Consider the following 23,569-nt stretch of genomic DNA (forward strand, 5'->3'; position numbering starts at 1 on the left):
ATCTTGTTTCCAAAGAATCTTGGCTCTAGAAAGCATTTTTGGAGTAGTCAGGCAATCACTTTAGATAAGGAAACTGAGGTCCCCAAAGGAGGAACCTTCACCTGGGAAAGCCTAGTTTAGGTGAGCTTTCCACTGCATGTCCTGCCTTCTAAATGCAATCTCTGAAAATTTTGCTTCGGAGGGAAATCAACAAACCGCACCTTTTCTGGAAAGCGGGAAGAGGCCTGACGGGGGAGCTCCAGACCCGCGCGCTCCAGACCCGCGCATGCGCAAAACCACTTCCGCGTGCTGCGCGTGCGAGGGAACCTTCTGTGGTCGGCTCCCTGCTGCCGAGTGGCCGCTTCCCCCCGGTGGGTTTTCCGCAGCGCGCCAGAGAGGCGGGGCCTGCGGGACGAGATGGAGTTGCTGCAGGTCCTGAAGCGCGGGCTGGAGCAGGTCAGCGGACACGGCGGCCTCCGCGGCTATCTACGGGTTTTCTTTAGGTAAGCGGCCAGAGCCATGCTCTTGGCCTCTGGGGCTGGACTTGCGCTGGCTGGTTTCTTGGAAAGTGGCCTGGGCTTGGGTCACCTTGGAGAATCCGCAGCCCTTCTCAAGGACAGCTTTGCCCGCTTCCCCCGGGCCGAAGTCTCTGTCTAGGGGTCTCCCGGAGACAGGACCAAAGCCGGCTCTAGAGACAGAGCCGTGACGTGGAGGCGAGAGCATATGGGCTGCACCCCTGCTCTGCTTCCTGGAGAGCAGTGAGCATTGCCAAACACTCACTGCGTGACCTTGGGAAAGTTTTTTTTTTCTCCTTCGCTGGCCTTCACTTGCCTTCCATGTACTGTAAGGAGTTGAGCGAGGTGAGCACAGTGAAATACTTGAGCTTCCAGATTTCCTGAAGTTTTTTGCTAACTCCATTGCCTCATGGCCTAGGGATAGTAGATAAAAGTAGTCTTGTAATTTGACGATATTGCATCTATCTATTTAGTGTACTTTAGGCACATCAGTTAGGTCAGTTTCTCTTTTCTTGTGCTGTAATGGTACTAGGACAACAAGAGCAGGGATTCTAGCGCTCTTACCTGAAAGCTGATTCTCTGACAATGAGTGGCCGTGAATGTGGGGATGAACGCTAGAAGTATACAACCAGTGACCATACCCAGCACCTCCTCGTTTTTCTAGCTGGCACAGCTGCCTATGTTTGTGAAAGTTGGTATTCTCACTTTATGTGTGTGTTATGAACAGTCTTCCTAAAATGTCTGTTTTCTTTTGGACATTCCCAGGGCAAACGATGTGAGGGTTGGCACATTAGTGGGGGAAGACAAATATGGAAACAAATACTACGAAGACAACAAGCAGTTTTTTGGTGAGTTCAGTATTTTTTGGTATAAATAATGGGAATGAGATTGGGATTTGATTTGACTTTGTTTTCTGTAATGTACAAGGAACTTTTACAAAGTACTTGTAAGAGGATGAAGAACTCGATAGAAAAAAGAAAAAGATAATTCACAGGAAAAGAAAACTAAATGACCAACAAAGGCATGAAAACGTGCTCATCTTCACTTTTTTTTAAAAAGAATACATTATTTAAAAAATTTTTTAATTTTTATTGAAATATAGTTGATTTACAATGTTGTGTTAGTTTCAGGTGTACAGCAAAGTGATTCACTTTTTTAATTCCTTTTTTTAATATTCTCTTCCATTATAGGTTATTACAACATATTGAGTATAGATATCTATGCTATACAGTAGGTCCTTTTTGGTTATCTGTTTTATATATAGTAGTGTGTATATTGTAATTACAGACTCCTGATTTATCCCTCTCATCCTCACTTGTAATTACAGAAATGCAGCTCAAAAAACAGCGTTATCTTTTTTCACCTATCAAATTTTGAAGTATTTGCCAATCTGATAAATTCCAGCTGGGGAAATGCCATAAGAATATATGGATTAACATAGTCCTTTTGGAGGACAGTTGGTAAATTTTGTTAAAATTTACATTGCACATATCTTTTGTCCCAACACTTCTAGGAATTCATCTCAAATATTCTTGCAAAACAAAGACACCCATTGCAGCATTGTTTTAGTAGTAAATTCTAAAAGCCACATTAGTTGTGCATCAATTGGATACTGATGAATTGTACATTTTTTAGAATACTTCGTTGTATAGAAATATATCAAAGATATGTGTAACATGAAAAACTCTAGTTGCAGAACAATGTTTGATATCCTCACAGGGAGAAAATATATGCTTTTTTAAAAAAATAAATTTATTTATTTATTTTTGGCTGCTTTGGGTCTTCGTTGCTGCACATGGGCTTTCTCTAGTCGTGGGGAGTGGGGGTTACTCTTCATTGCGGTGCACAGGCTTCTCATTGCGGTGGCTTCTCTTGTGGAGCGTGGACTCTAGGCACGCGGGCTTCAGTAATTGTGGCACGTGGACTCAGTAGTTGTGACTCGTGGGCTCTAGAGTGCAGGCTCAGTAGTTGTGGTGCACAGGCTTAGTGGCTCCGTGGCACGTGGGATCTTCCCGGACCAGGGCTGGAAGCCGTGTCCCCTGCATTGGCAGGTGGATTCTTAACTGCTGTGCCACCAGGGAAGTCCCCCACACCATTCTTTTTAATAGCAACACTCTATTCCACTGTATGGAAGAACCATTATTTTATCAAACAGTTTACTATTGGTAGACATTTACATTGCCTTCAACTTTTTATTATTAGAGACAGTGCTGCAGTGAACTTGCTTGTAACTATGTCTGCATTCAGTTGTTTAAATATTCTAAAAATAAATTCCTATAAGTGGTATTGCTGAGTCTGAGTATGCACATTTAAAATTTATATATATATATATAATGAGATTGTTGAAGCCCAGCTCTGTCATTATGGCCTAACTCTATGAAACCTTTCCCAAGGTTTCCTCCATCTGCCTTCATATTCCCCTGCCTCATAAGATTATAGTTTACTTTTAGTTTCTTATTCTCAAGATTGGTTTCTCTCATAAAAGAAACAAATCCTGGCTGAAATCTTTTCAATCTCTTTAATAGATAAGTTCATGTTTAAATAGTATTAGTCGGTATTTTTTGATTATATGTTTACCTAGGAAAACTCTGTAAATGCAGATTACGTTTTGCTTATTGGCTTAAAATTCATTACAGGGATGAATTCTGTATTCCCTCTGTGGGGATGAAGGCAATGAAGAAGAGATAGAAGGAATTAATGTGTATTATGTACTTACGTGCCCAGTACTGAACTAGTTGTGTGTGTGTGATATTTAATTTTCATAGCAACCTTAAGATGTAGGTATAATCATCCACTTTTTTAAAAAAAATTATTTATTTTATTTATTTATTTTTGGCTGCATTGGGTCTTTGTTGCTGTGTACAGGCTTTCTCTAGTTGCGGCGAATGGGGGCTACTCTTCGTTGCGGTGCACAGGCTTCTCATTGTGGTGGCTTCTGTTGCGGAGCACAGGCTCTAGGCGCGTGGGCTTCAGTAGTTGTAGCACGTGGGCTCAGTAGTTGTGGCATGCAGGCTGTAGAGCGCAGGCTCAGTAGTTGTGACGCACGAGCCTCGGTGCTCTGCAACATGTGGGATCTTCCCTGACCGGGGCTTGAACCCATTGTCCCACACATTGGCAGGCAGATTCTCAACCACTGCACCACCAGGGAAGCCCTAATCATACACTTTTAATAGGTAAAGAGACTGAGTCTCATAAAACTTGCCTAATATACACTGATAATAAGTGACAGTCTTGTATAGTGCAGGGAACTCTACTCAGTACTCTGTAATGGCCTATATGGGAAAAGAACCTAAAAAAGAGTGGATATATGTATAAGTGATTCACTTTGTTGTACACCTGAAACTAACACAACATTAAATCAACTACACCACAATAAAAATTAAAAAAAAGAAAAAAATGACAGTCTTCATTAAAATCCAGGTCTTTGCCTAACAGTTTTGTAAATTGTGGTTATGCTCAACTATTTCACAGAAATTTTTTAAAGAATGCAGCATACTGTTTTGATAACATGAGATGTTCTGCTTATCTAACCATCATATATAGTGTTTGCTTATTATGTAATAATCACCCATTTCCGAAAGGATCTCGTGGTTTGTTTAAAAATATTTATATGGAAACATATAATTCAAGTGTGATTGCTGTGAATACATTTCTCCTGCCCCAGTCTTAGGAGGAGCACTTTTTCTCCTGAATACCCAGAACAGCTGGAAACATATTCCCTCCCCTTCCCTCTCTGATACCCCCTTGGAGGGGGAGCTGGGGGAGAAGTGAGGGTTCTCCACCATGAAAGGGCTGAGCCCTACCCACAGAGTGAGTCTCAGTCCCCATGCAGGGATTTTGCTGAGGCGGCCACTAGGTTGTTGATAAAAGCTTGCCATACACTTCCTGGAGTTTCCCTTCAGTAATACACCCAGGGCTCTAGTTGTCTAACATTTCTCTTATGTAAGAGCATATAAAAGTCTTTTCTTAATAAAAAAGTTGTCTTCTTTGATGTTACGCAATTATAATTTTTTAAAAAGGTTGTTTTTATTTCCTCACATCTCTCTAAACTACATTTTGATCTTTCCATCCAGGCCGTCACCGATGGGTTATATATACTACTGAAATGAATGGCAAAAACACATTCTGGGATGTGGATGGAAGCATGGTGCCCCCTGAATGGTGAGCTATATCAACATTTTATTTTATTTCACTTGGCAATATTTGTTTCATTACACAAATATTTGTTGTATATCTATTATTAAGTTATTCTTAAGTTAATTCTTAAGTTAACTTATTCTTAAGTTAATGTTGTTCTGAAAACATCTGTCCCAATTGCGATGGCTGCATGACTAGTTACCCTAAAACTTAGTACCTTAAAACAACAATAAGTATTTATTTCATAGTTTTTGTGGGTCAGGAATTCAGACAAGCCACATCAGGGATGGCTTATCTCTGCTCCAGGATGTCTGAGGCTTCAAGTGGAAGACTCAAAGGCTGGATAGTAGAATCATCTTGTTACTGAATTATGTCCTGTGGACCCTGATTTAGATGGACACAGCACAAGCTTTACTCAGTGGCCAAAGAATGGAGAAGTGGGAACTATGTTCACAGATCAACTTCTTGCCCAGGTGGCAAGAGGGATTTAATTTTATAGAGTAAAGACAAAGGGAGTAGGAGTGAGGCTAGTGATAGGGAGGCAGATGCATTAGTCTACCGGGAAGGGCAGGGCTCCCCAGAACCTCAGGGTGTGGGGTGCCACTCCCTTTTGATCCTTTTTTGGTCTTTAATGTCTGGTCATGGCTGCCAGTAGGTGTGTCATATAATATGCTAATGTAGAAAAAATCAGTGTATAATCAGACTCTGAGTCTGTTGGAGGTCAGATTCATTGGCTGGTGCCATCTGGTTCCATCTGGGTTTTTGTTTGTAGCTTCCTTTCTTATCTCTGGACCCTTTAACTGATGGATTCATATTCTCTCCTGCTAGAGGCAGGGGTGAGGTGGAGGGGGGTGGCAGGTTTTGATCAAGGACACTCCTGCCAGAGGTGGGAGTTGGAGGGTTTGAGCAAAGACCTGGAGCAGCTCTGGCAACGGTCTGAAGGTGTGTTCACTTGGTGTCTGGCAGTTAGTGCTGGCAGTTTAGCTGGGGGCGTGGCTGGGGTGTTGGATTGGAACACCCTCCGGTAGCCTGAGCCTGCTCAGGCAAATGCTCTGAGACCAGGCAGAAGCCATGTGGCCTTATCTGACTCAGTCTTGGAAATCATCCAGTACTGAGTCCGCATTCCCTTGGTCAAGGCAATTAGAAAACTCTGCCCATGTTCAGCCAGAGAGGTTACAGACTATCTCTTGATGGAGAGGTGTCACCAATCATATTATATGTTGGGATATATAATAGTGTGTCTGTCTTTGAGGGAAAACAGTGTGTTGTAGTATCACCTGGCCATAGTGAAGAGAAAGGCTCAAAGAACTCTGGCTCTGATCTTATTTGGCAGTTTGACTTAAAGCATTCCTTAACCTCTCTGGAGCTTGGATTTCTCATCTGTAAATTGAGAGCCCCCAAATTCCTTAGGTCTGTAAAAACTGTGATTTTTAATATGCCTATTTTGAAATGAAATTTTAAATGCTCTTACTTGAATTACCAAATTTTTAATAAACTATTTCAAAGCAAGTATTTATATCTGTTTCACAGGTTGTTGATTGATACACATTTAAACTCTAGAGAGCCTTTCTAGTTGGTCTAGAAAATCTCACACAAAAAAACTAAAAATAAGTATCAGGTTAGCTGTGATATTTTATTTTAGTTGAACTTGATCATCAGAAATAGTTTTGTGTTCTATTGAGTAGAAACTAGGATAATCTCAGAGTATTCACTTTCATTCTGAAGGCTCAAGTAGAAATCCAGGCATGTAACATAAGTGAGGGAAGTACAGATGTGAGACAGTTGGGGCTATTGGGGACTGTATTGAACTGAAAAGCACATATTCCATCAAAGAGGGCAGCGGCCCTGTTCACTCTGTCTAGTTCCATCAGGTAAGAATTCAGCCAAGGGTTCCTAGATATGATTTTTCAAGAGAAAGTGGAAATCTGTATTTCTTTGTGAGACTTGTTGTTTTTAAATGTTTATTTTAAAGAATTTGTCAGTTTAAATACAGCACTGTCCAATAGCACTTACCGTGATGATGGAAATGTTCTATATCTGTGCTGTCCAATAGGGTAGCCACCAACCCCACGTGGCCCAGAGCACTTTGAAATGTGGGTAATGCAACTAAGGAAGTGAATTTATTTTATTTAAATTGAATAGGCTGGGCTTCCCTGGTGGCGCAGTGGTTAAGAATCCACCTGCCAATGCAGGAGACATGGGTTCAAGCCCTGGTCCAGGCAGATACCACATGCTGCGGAGCAGCTAAGCCCGTGCGCCACAACTACTGAGCCTGCGATCTAGAGCCCCCGAGCCACAACTACTTAGCCTGCGTGCCACAACTACTGAAGCCCGCGTGCCTAGAACCTGTGCTCTGCAGTAAGAGAAGCCACCGCAATGAGAAGCACGCGCACTGCAACAAAGAGTAGCCCCCGCTCACTGCAACTAGAGGAAGACTGCGTGCAGCAACGAAGACCCAGCACAGCCAAAAATAAATAATGATTAATTAATTAAATCTATAAAAAATTAAATTAAAAGGATAAATTGAATAGGCTACTTGATTGGACAGAATAATTTTTTAAAATAGTATGTGAGCTAAGCAAAATATGTTTGTAAGATTTCGCCTACCTCTGGTCCACTACTTGGACTAATTAGAAGCATTTACTCATACTCATGTTGGTGATGTAGTTTTTTTTTTTAAGGGCGTATTTTTTTTTTTTTTTAAAGATGTTGGGAGTAGGAGTTGATTAATTAATTTATGTATTTTTGCTGTGTTGCGTCTTCATTTCTGTGCGAGGGCTTTCTCTAGTTGTGGCAAGCAGGGGCCACTCTTCATCACGGTGCGCAGGCATCTCACTATTGCGGCCTCTCTTGTTGCAGAGCACAGGCTCCAGACGCGCAGGCTCAGTAGTTGTGGCTCACGGGCCTAGTTGCTTCGCGGCATGTAGGATCCTCCCAGACCAGGGCTCGAACCCGTGTCCCCTGCATTAGCAGGCAGATTCTCAACCACTGCGCCACCAGGGAAGCTCGGTGATGTAGTTTGAAGACCACAGTATTGGATTGTGTCTTTAATAAAACTCATTGGCTCTTAACATGAGAAAGCAGCACTGATGTTACATTTGAGGCTGGATTTTTGTGCTCTTTTTAATGGGAAATAATAACCTATGGTCTGTTAAAATCTGAGGAGCTGTGATTTTAGCTTTGGAGCTGTCTGCTTTCTCGAAGGGGCATTCTGTATATACGTTGGCACTGTTTGAGACCAAGATCTCAAAGTGGAGTGTTGGCTTTAGGAGGCGAGGTATCCTGCTAGTTTTCATTTGTTTGGTTGTTTTGGGGGAGGAGTTGGTCCTAAGAGCGTGTGGAAGGCCTGTGGGCTGCCATGTTCAGACTGATGGCCATCTCCTTCAAAGCACCCATCTAGATTGGGGGCTGGGGGAGGGAAAATTATGTGGGCTGAAACACATTTTAAATTATTAAATAGTTAAAAATCTGAAATGATAAAAGTACTATGCAGCCAAGCAAGTCCTTTTATATATAAGATCTGAGATCACATAAAAAAAGAAGCTGAAAGCTGTAGAAGATAACATCACCTGCTGGGGTGATGCCTGAGGGCAGTTGAGGATACAAAGCTGAGTTTCTTTGTGGAGTGGAGCCTCCTAAGGTCTGAGTACCTTTGATGACCCTTGCTTGTAAGGGAAGCTTAAAGGCTTGTGATGAGTCTTTGTAGGGAGAAGTGGTTCAGATAAGCTCAGCTGTTTGTGTTTGCTGAGTGAGTGCAATACATTGTAGAATTCTAACCTTACCTTTGATTTGATCCATGAATACATTTGAAGTTGGGTTGATTTATCTTTTATTAGAGAGCCAGGTATTATCTTACATATAGAGTAATGAATTACAAATACAATTTGTCATCTTTATTCATTTACATAATTATTGTATACCTACCAGGTGCCAAGAACTATTTTGGGCACTGGGGATACAACAGTGAGTAAAACAAAGTCCTTGCTCTCATGAAGGGAAGCAGAAAAACAAATGTGTTATATATTTTAGGCAACAGTAAATGCAAGGAATTCATAAAGGGATAAAGAGCAGTGGCCCTCTCTTGTAGGGGACGTGGCTGTTTTATATAGGCGTTAGGGAAGGTTTCATTGAGGGACTGACATTTGAAGAGGGGAGGAGTCGGGGGTGAGGGATGAAGAGCTCCAGGCAGCAGAAACCACCGGTGCAAAAGTCCTGTGTGTTTGAGATGTATTGCTTGTATTCATAGAACAGCAATATGGCCAGTTTGGCTGGAATGGAATGAGTGAGGGGAAGATGTCAGGAAATAAGGTAGGAGAAATAGCTAGGGCTTTCAATAGCTACATCTACATGTAGATCTTGTAAACCATGGCTAGATCCGTTGGCTTTTTTTCTAAAGTTCTCTGGAAGTCACTGGAAGGTTAGGTAGGATGTGACCTGTTTTACAATTTTTTTTAAATTGGGGAAAATCTCAAACTTTTTGAAAAGTTACAAGTATTTGAATCATTTCAGAGTTGCGAAAATGATGTCATATCATGGCTGAATACTTTAGAGTGTAATTCCTACAGCCAAGGACATTCTTCTACATAACCACAATATAACCATCGAAGTTAGGAAATTAACAGTGATACACCACTGCTGTCTAACCATCAGACCCTCTTCAAGTTTCATCAGTTGTCCCAGCAGTGTCTTTCTAGCAAGGGAATCTGGTCATGCATTTTATGTGGACCTCATTTCTCTCTAGCTTCTTTCACCGTGGTTTGGTTCCTCAGCTTTTCCTTGATTTTTATGATCGTAACACTTTGGAAAATTACAGGCCAGTGGTGTTGTAGAATGTCCCTCGGTATAGATTTGCAGTGTTTCCTCATGACTAGATGGAGGCTACGCATCTTTGGCAGGAATGTCACAGAAGCAGTGTCAGCTTCTTCTTGTTGCGTTCTATTAAATGGCATCTAGTTTTGATTTGTCTCATTACTGAAAATTTCTATCACTTGATTAGGGTGTGTGCGCCAGATTTCTCCATTCTAAAGTTACTCATTTTCCCTTTACAGTTAATTGGCATTTTGTGGGGAGATACTTTGAGGTTATGCAACTATCCAGTTACTCGTCAAACTTTATTTATATCAATATGAACTGTCATTTTAATCAATGTGTTGTAATCCATTACTATAATTCGTTATTTTATTGCTCAGATTGAACTCAGTTTGACCAGTGGGAACCCTTTCAGTCTGCATTTGGGGTCCTTTTGAAATATCCCCCTTATTCTTGGAGCACTTTCTTGCTTTCTGACAAAAGGTGTTCCAGGTTCATCTTATATTTTCCCTGCCTCACCCATGAAAACAGCCATTTCTCTGAGGAGCCCTGTGTTTGTTTTATTTTCTTACTTGCTATTTTTCAGTAGAGAATAGTATTTAGAAACTAATATCTGAGTGCAAGGTATGTTCATTGGTGTTGGGGCATCTCAGTGGACAAGCTCAGATGGCTGTAATGATTGTGTGTGTGTGTGTGTGTGTGTACATTTCTATTTCTATATCTCTCTTTTTCACCTTATATATTGAAAACCATAAGTTGACAGCAATGCCACTGAATCCAGTCCAAAGCTGCAGGTTATGTTCTAGTTTTCTCCTTTTCTGTATATGTATCTGTTTCTCTTCTATTTAATGGAGTTACTTATTTGATGAATTCCACTGTAGGTAACAAAGTTCCCATTGCTGCCTTCCCACCTCCCCACCACTGGCCTCCCTTCTTACCTCACTTTGCCTCCAGCACCCCACATCAGCCTTGCCACACCCCTCCCCCCATGTGGCTGCCCTCCTCTCCCCATTCAGGCTCTGTCACCTTACTGGGCTGTTGCCACACACCTCATGGCACCCCCCATGCCAAGCAAAGACAGATGCCTACCTTGATTGGCCCCACCTAATGGCTCTTGGACTCTGATTTAAATGTTTAAAGCATCTCTGTGATTGCTGTGAATAGAGGAAGGGAGCCTTGTGGAAGTAGGCTGATTACTTGGGGAACTATTTATGTAGTTGTCTGGGCCAGCTCCATCCAGAGATGATGGAAGTTGGATAAGGTGTCAGTAATGTAGGTTGTGAGATTTGGAATTGTATCAGTTGTCCACTACTGTGTAATAGATTTTTTAAATTTAGTTTAAAACAATAAACATTATCTCACCATTTCTGTGGGTAAGGAATTTGAGTACAGCTTAGCTGGATGCTTCTGGCTTAGAATCTCACAAGGCTACAAAGAAGATATCATCTGGGGCTGCAGTCATCTCGAGGTTTGAATTTGGAAGGATCCACTGTCAAACTCATTCACATGTCTGCAGATAGACCTCAGGAAACTTGCTTCCGAGAACACTCACGTGGGCCTCTCCACAAGGCCACCTCATGACATGACAGCTGGCTTTCCCAGAGTTACAATCTGAGAGTAAATGACAGAGAGCACCCTGGATGGAAGCCACAGTCTTTTTAAACCTAATCTCAGAAGCGACATCCCACGCTGCTGCTGTATTCTGTTTTTTAGAAATGAGTCAGTAAGTCTAGCTCATACTCGAGAGGGGATTACACAAGGGTGTGAACACCAGGAGGATGTCGTCATTGGAGGCTGTCTTAGAGGCTGCCTACCGCAGAGACATATTTTGAAGTAAGATGGACTCAACAGGATTTGCTGATGGTTTGGATTTTGAGAGAAGAGGGTAACTTCAGTGTTTTTGGCCTGAACTATTTGTGGCGCATTTACTGAGAAGAGGAAGAGCAGGCAGGATGGGGGAAGCAGAATGGAAGGGGTAATCAAGAGTTCTCTCCGAGATGCCTGTTAGACAGCCAAGTGAACGTGGTGGGTAGACAGTTGAAAACACTAGTCCAGAGGTCAGAATAGAGGTTGGTGCTAGAGATGGGACTTGAAATGAGATTTCACCTAGTGTAGTGTGCAGTGTTCGTAAATCATCTGTAAAAGGTTTGAGAGAATCTGATCTTCCGTTAAATGTTACCCTGGAAACCAGATGAGATTGTATCAATCATTGCTGGATAAAACTGATTCCTGACTGATAAACTGCATCTAGATTGAGAGGATTTATGAATGCCTGATGAGTTAGCTATGTTTGGGCTTCCCTGTCTTGCTGCTCTTAGAACTAGCTTGGCCCTTGTGGCAATGGCAATCCTGAAGCCACGCCCATAGAGTTGTTGTTAGTAGAGATGTTAGCTTTTGTGGACATGAAGCTTTTAAGTCAGGGCAGCTCCTGCACCTGCCTGATGTGGCTCTCATCTCCCTTGAGCCTGTGCTCTGTCATCTAGGGAGTCAAAGAAAATAGCTCCTGGATGGCTAGGTGGGCTGTCACCTGCATGAACTACTGCAAAGTCTCCCAGTGAGAGGAACACCTGATGCTTCCCAGCTGGCAAGCTGTGGTTCCTGTCCTCTGTCCTTCTGAGTTTTCTGGTGCCCAGTGTGGCCTATGATGGTCTTTGAGTCTGTTCAGTAGCTACATAGTCTCACCTGGGGAAGGCTCTCTTCAGAGCCATCAGTGTTTTTGGTAGAACAAGGGAATATCTTTAATGAACTTCTGGGGCTCACGTAACGTTCCCTGATCTTGTGGGAACATTAGAAATCTTGTGGGTTTGTCTGTTTTGTCTCAAGGCTTTCATTTTCTTTGAATGTGTCAGCAGTCGGTAAAGCTGTTAGGTCTACCAATAGATAAACAAAAAGTATTCATGGTGGTGCAAATGTCTGGGATGGGCAGGGGAGCTACACAAACCTTGAAAATAAAAAATTAAAAAAAATTATTGCCTAGAACCTAGGACAGCACCCAGCTTACATATAGTTCATTCCATTAAATGAATATTTATTGAGCACCCCACTATGTGTCAGGCATTGATGGGTTTATATATTCATAGTAGTGAACAAAATATATGATCCTCTCTTGGAGTTTATAGTCACTTTAATGAATACTAACTGGTAGACTAATACTATACTATAACTTAGTGTCTTATTTTTCTTTGTTATAGTCCCTTCAATTTCTTCATTTATGGGGTCAGCAATGAGATTTTAATTTCTTCTTATTTAACTTGATTGAATAGAATACTCAAAGTATTTCAGTAGATTACAAGTACTATTTTATACCACTTTTTTTTTTTTTTTTTTTTTTTTTGCTGTACGCGGGCCTCTCACTGTTGTGGCCTCTCCCGTTGCGGAGCACAGGCTCCGGACGCGCAGGCTCAGTGGCCATGGCCCACGGGCACAGCCGCTCCGCGGCATGCGGGATCCTCCCGGACCGGGGCACAAAGCCGTGTCCGCTGCATCGGCAGGCGGACTCTCAACCACTGCGCCACCAGGGAAGCCCGAAACAAAGTTTTTTGTGTGTGTGGTTTGGAGTATTGGAACTCTGAAATCCTTTGAACCAAGTTAAAAAAAACCATGGCTCGCCTGGATTTTTCTTTACCGTGTATGTACTTTTTTCCCACTTGGTGGCACCTTCTGTTCATTTTAAGTAATATGTCTTTCCTTCCTCCGTGTAGTGCACTAGTCTCACCTCATATATTAATTTTTCTTATTAAAATTAATGTTTAAATTACTCAAGTAATGCATAAGTACTTTTTTAAAAAAATTACAGCATATGTTAAGAAGTTTTTGCTTTTTTTTTTTTACAGAACTTAATTTTGCCCTTGAAGATTTTTCCAGTGCCATGGTGACATTGATATCGGTTTTTCTCTTGTAGGGTTAATTTATTTAGGATACTTAACATCGTTGTGGTCAGCTTTTTTTTAGTTGACAATATGTTCTAGAAGCCTTGTAGAGGAATAAGGTGGCAGATGAGGAGGATTACTTGGAGGTGACAGAGAAGAATCAAGGATGATTCTTAGATTTGGGGCTTGAGAGGTTGGGTAGATGGTGGTACCATTCATTCAGATGGGAAGACTGGGAGAAGGGTAGGTTGTGAGGGTGGAGGGTAGGAATCAGAAGCTTCTTTTTTGGGTGTACTAAGTTTGAGATACCTGTCGGAAATCCAAATGAATGGTTGTGTTAAGTAAACAGCAGGATAGATAAATCTGGAGCTTAGGACAGGTCAAGCCAGCAAAGAAGAATAGTAGCTACTAGCAAAGTAAGAAGGAAGGCAAGAGAGGTTAGCATTGCAACAAACATGGGAAGTCTAACTATTGATGTTTGCTGAGAGGTTAAGTAAGATAAGGACAGAGAAGTGTCCACATGGATTTGGCAATATGAACTTCATCGAATCTAAATGGAATCTGTTCTTGAAAAAAATGTGAAGAGATCAGAAAAGTTTCAAAGAATCTGTCAGGGGGCAGGGATAATCCATATACACCCCTAAGAGGCAACCACTGTCAACATTCGGCGTATTTCCTTTAGTCCTTTTAAATAAATTTTTGTGTAGTTGTTGTGTTCATAATCAGTCAGTTTTATTTTCTGCTTTTTCTGTAGATAATATAAGCGATCTTCCGTGCTATTAAAACAGTCCTTATAACCATCATTAAAATATGTTTTCTGATTATAAAAATGTACAGTTGTTATAGAAAACTTGGAAAATCCAGAGAAATACAAGGTACAAACAAAAATAAACTCTAATTCCTTGGCCAAGAAATAAGCACTGTTAACATTTGTTCACTGATTCAACAAATACCTGAGTGTCTGCTTTTGAGTAGAGAAGGAATGTTTTTAAAGGTTCACAGTGTAGAGAACAGGTTATAGTTTATTGGTCACACCTTCTTTAGAAGAAGGTTTGTGATTAGAAATAACTATATATAGATATATGTGTGTATACATATGTATTTCTTTATTATACACAATATTTTGTTTCTCTTCCCCTTCCCCTCACTTAATATATCACAGATGTTTTCCCCATTTCACTTCATATTCTACTTGTCAGTTTGAGTGTTTTAGTATCTTAGGGGCTTTGTATATAGACAGGATTAATGGCAGTTTGGGTTTAAAATGAATATTCTATTTACTATAGCTGCAAATTTTAAAACACAGTTGTTCTTAAGCTTTGAGATTCTGTTTATAAATAGGATAACAAGATTAGTAAATTGAGTATTTTTGCAGAAAGATAAAGAGCAATCATAGTCTCTTGTTCTTTGGTGAATGTTTGATAAACTTTAATGGAAAGGATTAAATTCTCCTAAAGAGTTATCTCCATTTGCAAGTTTAGTTAATTACATCCCTTTAAGCATTTTAGGGCACATTTATAAATGTAATATATTTGATTTTTTAAATATCTTCAAATGCCCAGTGTAGGTAGATTAATGAACCTATCAAGCAAAATGTCCCTAAGCCCTTAAATGACTCTTGTTTATGCAAGCCAAAAATTTAAGGGTCCTCCTCAACTCTTTCTCTAATAACCAGCCTATCAGCATGTTCTTTCTGCTTTACTTTCTGAATATATCCCATGCCTGATATACCTGTGGCTGTTACCCCAGTCCAAACCACAGTAATCTCTTGCCTGGACTTCTACAACTGCCCAACTGGTTTGCTTACATTCTTACAATACACCAGTATTCCCAACATACTAAGTGATTAGGGTGATTATTTTAAAATGTAACTCGCATCACATCAAACCTCTGCTCAGAACTCTCCACTGGCTTTCCATCATGGGGAGAGTTAAAATTCCGACTCCTTACATGGTCTGCAAGGAGTTGGAATGTGATCCTGGCCCTTCCAGGTCTGCGTACACTGCCCTGTTCACTGCCCTGCTAACTTTTTTTTTTTTTTTTTTTTTTTTTTTTTGCCCTGCTAACTTTTGACTTATTAGCCACATCGGTCTGCTGGCTTTTCCTCGAGCGGTGAGCACACTCCCACCTCAGTCACTTTGCACTAGCTATTTCCCCAGGTGTGGCATGGCTCATGCTCAGACTGCCTGGCTAAAAGAGCCCTGTCCTTCTCTCACACTGTGTCCCCTTCCCCTGCTCTCGTTTTTTCCTTGGTAGCACTTATCTCTGCCTGGCATTTTATTGCGTAGTATTTAATTTATTGTTTCTCCAACTACCATACTTCTTGATGGTAAGAACTTTGTTCACTGTTGTGTTGCTAACGCCTAAACCAGTGTCTAGCACGTGGTAGTTGCTCAGTAAATATTTGTTGAATAAAAGGGGACATACTGTTTTACTTGAAACAACTGTTATTTTGCTTTTGGGATACAGTAATTTTATTTGCTTCTGGTAGCTGATCCAAAAATGGTATGTCTTGTCACTTCTTTTATAGCTTTTGTATGAATTTGAAGCTCATATTTACCTTTAAATTCCACTCGAACTTCAACCCGGCCTTTTTAATACCTTGTCCCACTGAATTGTATCTTATAGTCTTTTAAAATATTATTTTCCTAAATAAATGGCCATCTCTCAATGCCAGAGAATATTGTCTTCTTCCCCTTGATGTATCTGCTTAATCTATCCTTTTTCAGGTAGTAGGTGTTGTGTAAAATACTCTGATTTGAATTAAAATGAGTGTTATTCAGTACAATGTGTTGCAAGCTTCTTTTCAAAATAGATCCTTCCTAATATTTATTTTCTGCTCTGGAAAATCAGAATATAAGAGGCTATGTTCTAAGAAACTATAAACTGCATGTTTAAGTAGATATTCCTGTGTTACAGAATGTTACTTTATAACCTTTCTCTTTTAAAATGTGCTAATTATAAGCAGAAGACAAGATTGTTTTGATTTTTAAAATTCAGCTTTTGTTTAACACATTTCACTTACTATTCAGTGCTTCTGATTCTAACATTTTACAAAGATGAGTTGTTGGAAAATTTTATACCTGGAGTGTGGAAATAAACTATGTATTACTTTTGGTGAACAAGGAACTACTCTTGATTCCAATTTCCAGAATAAATCTGTATTGTGTTCACAGGTTAGCAATTTATTTTTGGCCATCCAGTGGGTTGGCCAAAAAGTTTGTTTGGGTTTTTCCATAAGATGTTATATATGTAATATATGCTAGAGATAGTCATATAGAAAAATTTGAGGTTTCTAGATTTAAAAAAAACAGTTTGAACCTTTTCTATGTAACTGTAGTGAATGACGTTTGTGCGGTGGAATTGACGTAGGAAAAATTTCCATTAAGGTAGACTGAGAGAAACAGTCTACCTGCTACTAAAACATTTAGTACTTTAAAGAGAGTGATTTTTTTTTTTTAAGTGATGGCTTAAAGTGGGATGAAATGAGGTTAGAAGTAGAAGAACCTACTTAGAGTCTCAAATAAATGACAGATGAATTGAGCAGGATTTTAAAACCATCTCTAGTTGTTTTGAATTAGAAGGACTTTTCTTTCTAATAGCTTTGTTTTATCTTACAAAGTAGTACATATTTATTACAGAAAATTCAGAAAATAACAAAGCAAATAAAAGTAACCTATTATCCTACCACACCAAGATAAACTACTGTTAATATTTTGATACATATTCTTTCCATCTCCTCTTTTCCTATGCATATGTATCCCTTGTTTTTGTTTTTCATGTAACTGGGTTACTTTTTGAAGAAGTAGCCCAGTTTTGAATCCTAGCATCACTATCATGGGCAAGTTATTTAGACTCTCGGTGCTCTAGTTTCCTCATTTATTAAATTGGGATAATAACATCTGTCTCATAGAGTTAAGAATTAAATGAGTTAGTATTTGTAAAGTGTTTAGAACAGTGCCCATGACTTATAAATGCTATTTAGTATCATTAAGTAAATTAACTAAATAACCTGCTTTTTAAGCTTAACATATGGTGAGCATTTTCTCAAGTCATAAAATATTCTCTGTAACATAATATTTAATGAGGCTTTAATATTCTGTCATGTGGATGTGCCCTGAGTTATTTAAGTATTCCCTATATTATTCTTGGTTTTGTTCTTTCCATGTTTTCTCTGTTATATATAAAGCTTTGGTCAGCATCCTTGTATGTAAGCCTGTTCCCACACATCCTTATTTCCTTATGGCAGATTCCTACAAGTAAAATTGCTGCATCCAGAAGTGTACGTGTTGTATAAGTGTTTGGTACCTACTGCCAAATTACCTTCAATTTACATTCTCAGGGTAAATACATTCAGCTGTATATGAGTTGGATTTCTCTGTAACTTCACAAATACTGGGTATTATTATTATTTGTTAAAATCTTTGCCAGTTTAGCAAGTAAAAAGTTATATCTTGTTTTCATTTGTATTTCCTTGATTAAACTTCCTTTTTGTTGTTTGCCATTTTTACTTTTTCTTTTTATGACTTATCTTTTAACACCTTTTATCTATTTTTCTATTGGATGTTTGACTTTTTCTTTCTGATTTGTAATGATAGATGAACTACTTTTCTGTATGTTACAAATATTTCCCTGTTTCTTTTATTTTTTAATCTTGTTTTCAGAGTTTTAGTACATAAACACTTCAATTTTTATGTAGTAAAATTACCATTTTTTTCTTTATGGCTTTGGCCTTTGATATTAAGCTTAGAAAATGGTCCTTCATATTCTATAAATATCAATATATCTTATGAATATAAATATTCACACATTTGTATCAGTGCACTATTAATCTGTCTGCAATCTATCCTGATATATGGCTGGGGAAACCTAATAATTTTTTTCAACAAAATTAATTATCCTAGCATAATTTGTTGAGAAATGTTTACTTTCCCCAATGATTTGAAATGCCAAACTTACCTTATATATCCTTTAGTCTGGGGGATTTTTTTCTGTTTTATTATTGTACTTTTGTACCAAAATCTTGGTACAAAATTTTTGTGCCAATTTTTATACCATTCTAATGTTTGTGACTGTAATGTCTGGTAATACTGGCCTTCCTGATTGTTGTGAGTTTTCAGAATGTTCTTAAGATAGACGTGCAGCTGATCCTTAGAATTATAATTGTCAAGCCCTATTGAGATTTTGATTCAGATTGCATTTAATTAAAAAGAATAATTACTGAGCTAACAAAGTTTGAGTTGGCTATCTTGTAATGAACTGTCTTTGGTTTTTATTGCATTAAGTGTATCAGTCTTATCCTGTGGTTAGATGGATCTCAGGATTTTGACAGATATTTAAGTGCTATCATAATCCCAACCAGTTTTCATCTATTAATTGTAATTAAGGTCCTGATCAAAATATTCTCTTCAGCCATTGGGAAACTGTGTTCAAGCCTCAGTGTGTAACATACATGCTGTGGGACCTTGGGAAAGTCATTTCAATTCTGTTTCCACAATTTTAAAATATGAAATACTTAGTATTAAATAAGTGACTGAGTGATATGCATGAGAATGTTTCGTAAACTAAAGTGGGATGGAGTAATAATAGTTTTAGTATAATGAATATTTTTACATCAAAAAACAATCTGGAGCGGGTTTTTTTTTTTTAGTCTATTACATTTTTTGAAAAATTGAAAAATCTTTAGTATTTCTTGGCTCAGTAATGTTAAGTGAAACCATCTGAAACATGAACATAGGAGCCAGCCTTGATTCCCAAAATTAATAATGTATACTATCCAAGGAAAAAATTCAAAACTGCCTATATTTTTGTTGTTGTTGGTTGTTATTTGTTAATATTTTATTTCTGGAAATTTTCTGAAAGGGAAAATTAAACTTTTATCTTTGTTATTAATATCCATCTTAAAGACTGTTTTCATTTGCAGTGATTTTTTATTTTTTATTCTTAAAATTTTATTTATTTATTTTTGGCTGTGTTAGGTCTTTGTTGCTGCGCGCAGGCTTCCTCTAGTTGTGGTGAGTGGGGGGCTACTCTTCATCATAGTGCGTGAGCTTCTCATTGTCGTGGCTTCTCTTGTTGCAGAGCATGGGCTCTAGGTGCGTGGACTTCAGTAGTTGTGGCACGCAGGCTCAGTAGTTGTGGCTCGTGGGCTCTAGAGCGCAGCCTCAGTAGTTGTGGCGTATGGGCTTAGTTGCTCCACGGCATGTGGGATCTTCCTGGACCAGGGATCCAACCCATGTCCCCTGCATTGGCAGGCGGATTCTTAACCACTGCACCACCAGGGAAGTCCCTACAGTGATTTTTTTAAAATATATTTTATATAGTATATATTTTTATTTCTTAAATTTCCTATTAGGCTGTTTAATTCTTTCTTCACAAATAAATCGCTCCATTTTGTACTTTGAATGGCTAACAACCTCAAACTTAAGTGAAGTAGTATATTTTCAAAGAAGGGGAAAGTATTCTTTTCCTCTTCCTTTCCACAGTTTTTCCTCGTATATAACTGAGAATTAGATCAGCCACTTATGGGATTTATTTCCATTTGAGTTGTGTTGTAATTGTGATTTAATATTTTTGTTATTAAAGATATTTTGAGGGCTTCCCTGGTGGCGCAGTGGTTGAGAATCTGCCTGCTGATGCAGGGGACACGGGTTGGAGCCCTGGTCTGGGAGGATCCCACATGCCATGGAGCAACTAGGCCTGTGAGCCACAATTACTGAGCCTGTGCGTCTGGAGCTTGTGCTCTGCAACAAGAGAGGCCTCTACAGCGAGAGGCCCGCGCACCGCAATGAAGAGTGGCCCCCGCTTGCCACAACTAGAGAAAGCCCTCGCACAGAAACGAAGACCCAACACAGCAAAAATAAATTAATTAATTAATAAACTCCTACCCCCAACATCTTCTTAAAAAAAAAAATTCAAGCCTTCTCTCTTAAAAAAAAGATATTATTTTGAGGACTTCCCTGGTGGTGCAGTGGTTAAGAATCCGCCTGCCAATGCAAGGGACGTGGGTTGGATCCCTGGTCCAGGAAGATCCCACATGCCGTGGAGCAACTAAGCCCATACGCCACAACTACTGAGGCTGCGCTCTAGAGCCCACGAGCCACAACTACTGAGCCTGCGTGCCACAACTACTGAAGCCCATGTGCCTAGAGCCTGTGCTCCTCAACAAGAGAAGCCACTGCAATGAGAAGCCCTCATACTGCAACAAATACCCAACACAGCCAAAAATAAATAAACTAATTTAAAAAAAAAAGATTTTGACACACTTGAATGTATTTGAGTACTGAGTTTTTTCCAAAGTGTAATCTATTTTCATTATATTTATCTCTTTAGTATTTATAACTTTTTGCCTTTCCGCCAGTCTCCTTATTTGTAGTCACGCTGACTTTATCAAGTTTAAGTAATTTTATATTTTGTCCTGTAAGATAATAACAGTGATATAAAATTGAAGTGGGTCTGATGCCAGCTCAACACAGTTTTCTAGACAATACTCTTAGTCCATTAGCATCTTTAATTAATTGGAAGGAAAATGACCCAGATGAAAACCTGTTTTACAAAAACTCTGGTGTGGAAATCTAAAAGGTATTATTTCTTTAGGCTTTATTTAATAATATAACAGAAGGGTTATATTAGCCTAGCATACTATAAACATTTTCTTATTTTATAGTTTCTTATTCTAACATAATGAGAATAAATTGCTGTTTAGTCATTCCCTAACTCTGGCCAGTAGCCTTACTGGATGAATATTTTCAGATTTTATGTGTTGGTGGTAAAAAATTTCTTTTAGTTTTCTTTCTTTCTTTCTTTCTTTCTTTTTTTCTTTCTTTCTTTCTTTTCTTTCTTTCTTTCTTGCCATGCCATGCAGCTTGCAGGATCTTAGTTCCCCAACCAGGTATTGAACCAGGCAATGAAAGCACTGAGTCCTAACCACTGGACCACCAGAGAATTTCCCCTCTTTTAGTTTCCTTGAACGTTTTCTATTTCTCCATGAGCTCTCAGTTAAGTAACTAAATAGGCTTATGAAAGCTTTGGACTGTGGTTCCTTAAATATTTTAACTTTCAGGAATCTCGATGGCAATTATTTGAATACAAATCTTCTTTAGTTACTTAAGCTGACTCAAATGGCAAAAGTTAAATATTTCTTCTATGCCTGAACTTACACAAAGCCCCTTGATAAATAAGAGCCTTGGTTTTGACAGCTAATCCCGCCTTCGAGTAGCTCGTGGAGCCTGTCTCGCCACCACTGCCTCGCTAGGTTTCAGAGCTCATGTTAGTAGTTGTTTATTGGTCCAGGTTACTTTTCACTAATCCAGTTTCCTTTGGAGGATGTAAGAGAGAAACCAGCCCAGTGTGTACAGACTTCTTCATTCTTTATTGTGTTAGCTGATCATGATATAATTATCTTTAGACACAAATATAGCAACAGTAATAATGTTTTATCTCTACTCTCATAGGTCTTAGCCAATTACCTAGCTATATCTATCAATTACTGTTAGCAAATATTCTTTTTTTTTTTTGCAGTACGCGGGCTTCTCACTGTTGTGGCCTCTCCCGCTGCGGAGCACAGGCTCCGGACGTGCAGGCTCAGCGGCCATGGCTCATGGGCCCAGCCTCTCCGCGGCATGTGGGATCCTCCCGGACCGGGGCACAAACCCATGTGCCCTGCATTGGCAGGTGGACTCTCAACCACTATGCCACCAGGGAAGCCCTGTTAGCAAATATTCTTAAACTTACATAGTATCATAAATTTTTCTCATTAGCTTTAGTCTTAGTTATTTTACTGAAACTTGCCCCTTCCTCTGTAGCTGGGCAATCCTCCACCCCCCCTTTTTTTTTTCTTGGAACTGCAATTCTGTGCCTGTCACCTCATTCCCTTTTCCCATAGGGTCATCTTTGTCTTGTGAGCTCTGAGTCTTGTTATGAATTCTCTCTCCCCTTCCTTTCCCTTATAAATTCAGCTTGGCTTTCTGCTCAGTTCTACTCTTTGTCCCTTGGACTTTGATTCTTTCTTTTCTCTGTTATTAGAGAGACAGTTCTCTATACTCCAAGGAAACGCCTTGCTTTCTTCTTTAGGCCAGATTTCTGGCACCTCCAAGCAAACATCTTTTGACAAACACTTGAAGCTGAAACACTCATGAACTTTGGGCTGTGATTTAATAATTTTATTATAACAAACTGTATGTCCTCCAGTGTTCGGACTTAAGCTTGGATTTAAGATGCATGCAGAGACCCTCTTCTTCAGCAGGAGCCTCATAGGTTTCAAACTAGAGCTTCATGAACCAGAGCATCCTGAAACTCCGGAATCAGCCTCTAGCATCTAACAGTAATACTGTACGTCATCAGTTCTAAAATACATTTGTTTTTATTGTTTTTGTTTTTGTTTTTTGCTGTACGTGGGCCTCTCACTGTTGTGGCCTCTCCCATTGCGGAGCACAGGCTCTGGACATGCAGGCTCAGCGGCCATGGCTCACAGGCCCAGCCGCTCCGCGGCATGTGGGATCTTCCCAGATCGGGGCATGAACCCGCGTCCCCTGCATCGGCAGGTGGACTCTCAACCACTGCGCCACCAGAGAAGACCTAAAATACATTTTTATGCGTAAAATTAGGATACATGTTATAATCAATAGTGTCATAGTTTAGTTAGCAGGATTTTTTCTTTCTTAGAGATACATAAAATAATGGTGTATCTTAAAATGGATGGTGTCCTAGATTTGATGAAATACAATAATTATAACAGCAATAGCTAACATTTGTTGAGTACCTACTATGCACAAGAATTTTTCTAGGTGCTTTATGTGTATTGTCTCATTTAATCCTTACACCATTCTTAGTAAGAATGTTCAGATGAAAAAACCCAGGCGTAGAAAAGTTCAGCTAGTTAGTGATGGAGCTGAGATTTGAGCTCAAGCAACACAGTAGCTCGAGAACTGCTCTCTTAACCCTCCTCCCACTACACTATGCTGCCTGTTCATAATTGTCTTTTTTTCCCTCTTTAAGGCATCGTTGGCTTCACTCTATGACTGATGATCCTCCAACAACAAAACCACCTACTGCTCGTAAATTCATCTGGACAAACCATAAATTCAACGTGAGTGGCACTCCACAACAATACGTACCTTATTCCACCACTAGAAAGAAGATTCAGGAGTGGGTCCCACCTTCAACACCTTACAAGTAAAGACAAGGAAAAACAATTTACATGTAAAATATGGGGCTTTTCCTGTAACTGTACTTATAACTTGATTAAAGTTATTTGATTAA

The 23,569-nt window shown here is 39.5% G+C and overlaps 2 protein-coding genes across 6 annotated transcripts in view; both read left to right on the plus strand.

The window, feature by feature from the left end:
• NR2C1 (nuclear receptor subfamily 2 group C member 1) overlaps positions 1 to 23,421 on the plus strand; it is a 76,017-nt gene extending 52,596 nt beyond the window's left edge. For all 3 annotated transcript variants that reach the window (XM_073788340.1, XM_019918533.3, XM_073788342.1), the window contains exons 15-17: positions 182 to 482; positions 4,568 to 4,655; positions 23,306 to 23,421. The gene's annotated coding sequence lies outside the window, so the exon portion shown is untranslated. The remainder of the gene's footprint in view (positions 1 to 181; positions 483 to 4,567; positions 4,656 to 23,305) is intronic.
• Positions 349 to 23,569, plus strand: NDUFA12 (NADH:ubiquinone oxidoreductase subunit A12). Of its 3 annotated transcripts, XR_012324247.1 has the most exons (6): positions 349 to 482; positions 1,260 to 1,342; positions 4,568 to 4,655; positions 21,830 to 21,982; positions 22,499 to 22,639; positions 23,306 to 23,421. XR_012324247.1 is itself a non-coding variant. In XM_019918584.3 (4 exons), exons 1-4 carry the CDS (start codon positions 397 to 399, stop codon positions 23,484 to 23,486), a joined length of 438 nt encoding a protein of 145 aa, XP_019774143.1. In that variant the 5' UTR covers positions 349 to 396; the 3' UTR covers positions 23,487 to 23,569. The 3 variants fall into 3 exon arrangements, 2 of the variants coding, with proteins under 2 accessions (XP_019774143.1, XP_073644444.1); XM_019918584.3 differs by lacking the exons at positions 21,830 to 21,982; positions 22,499 to 22,639 and having other exon boundaries at positions 23,306 to 23,569; XM_073788343.1 differs by lacking the exons at positions 22,499 to 22,639; positions 23,306 to 23,421 and having other exon boundaries at positions 21,830 to 22,492.

Source organism: Tursiops truncatus, chromosome 11, assembly GCF_011762595.2.
Source record: "Tursiops truncatus isolate mTurTru1 chromosome 11, mTurTru1.mat.Y, whole genome shotgun sequence".
NCBI lineage: Eukaryota > Metazoa > Chordata > Mammalia > Artiodactyla > Delphinidae > Tursiops > Tursiops truncatus.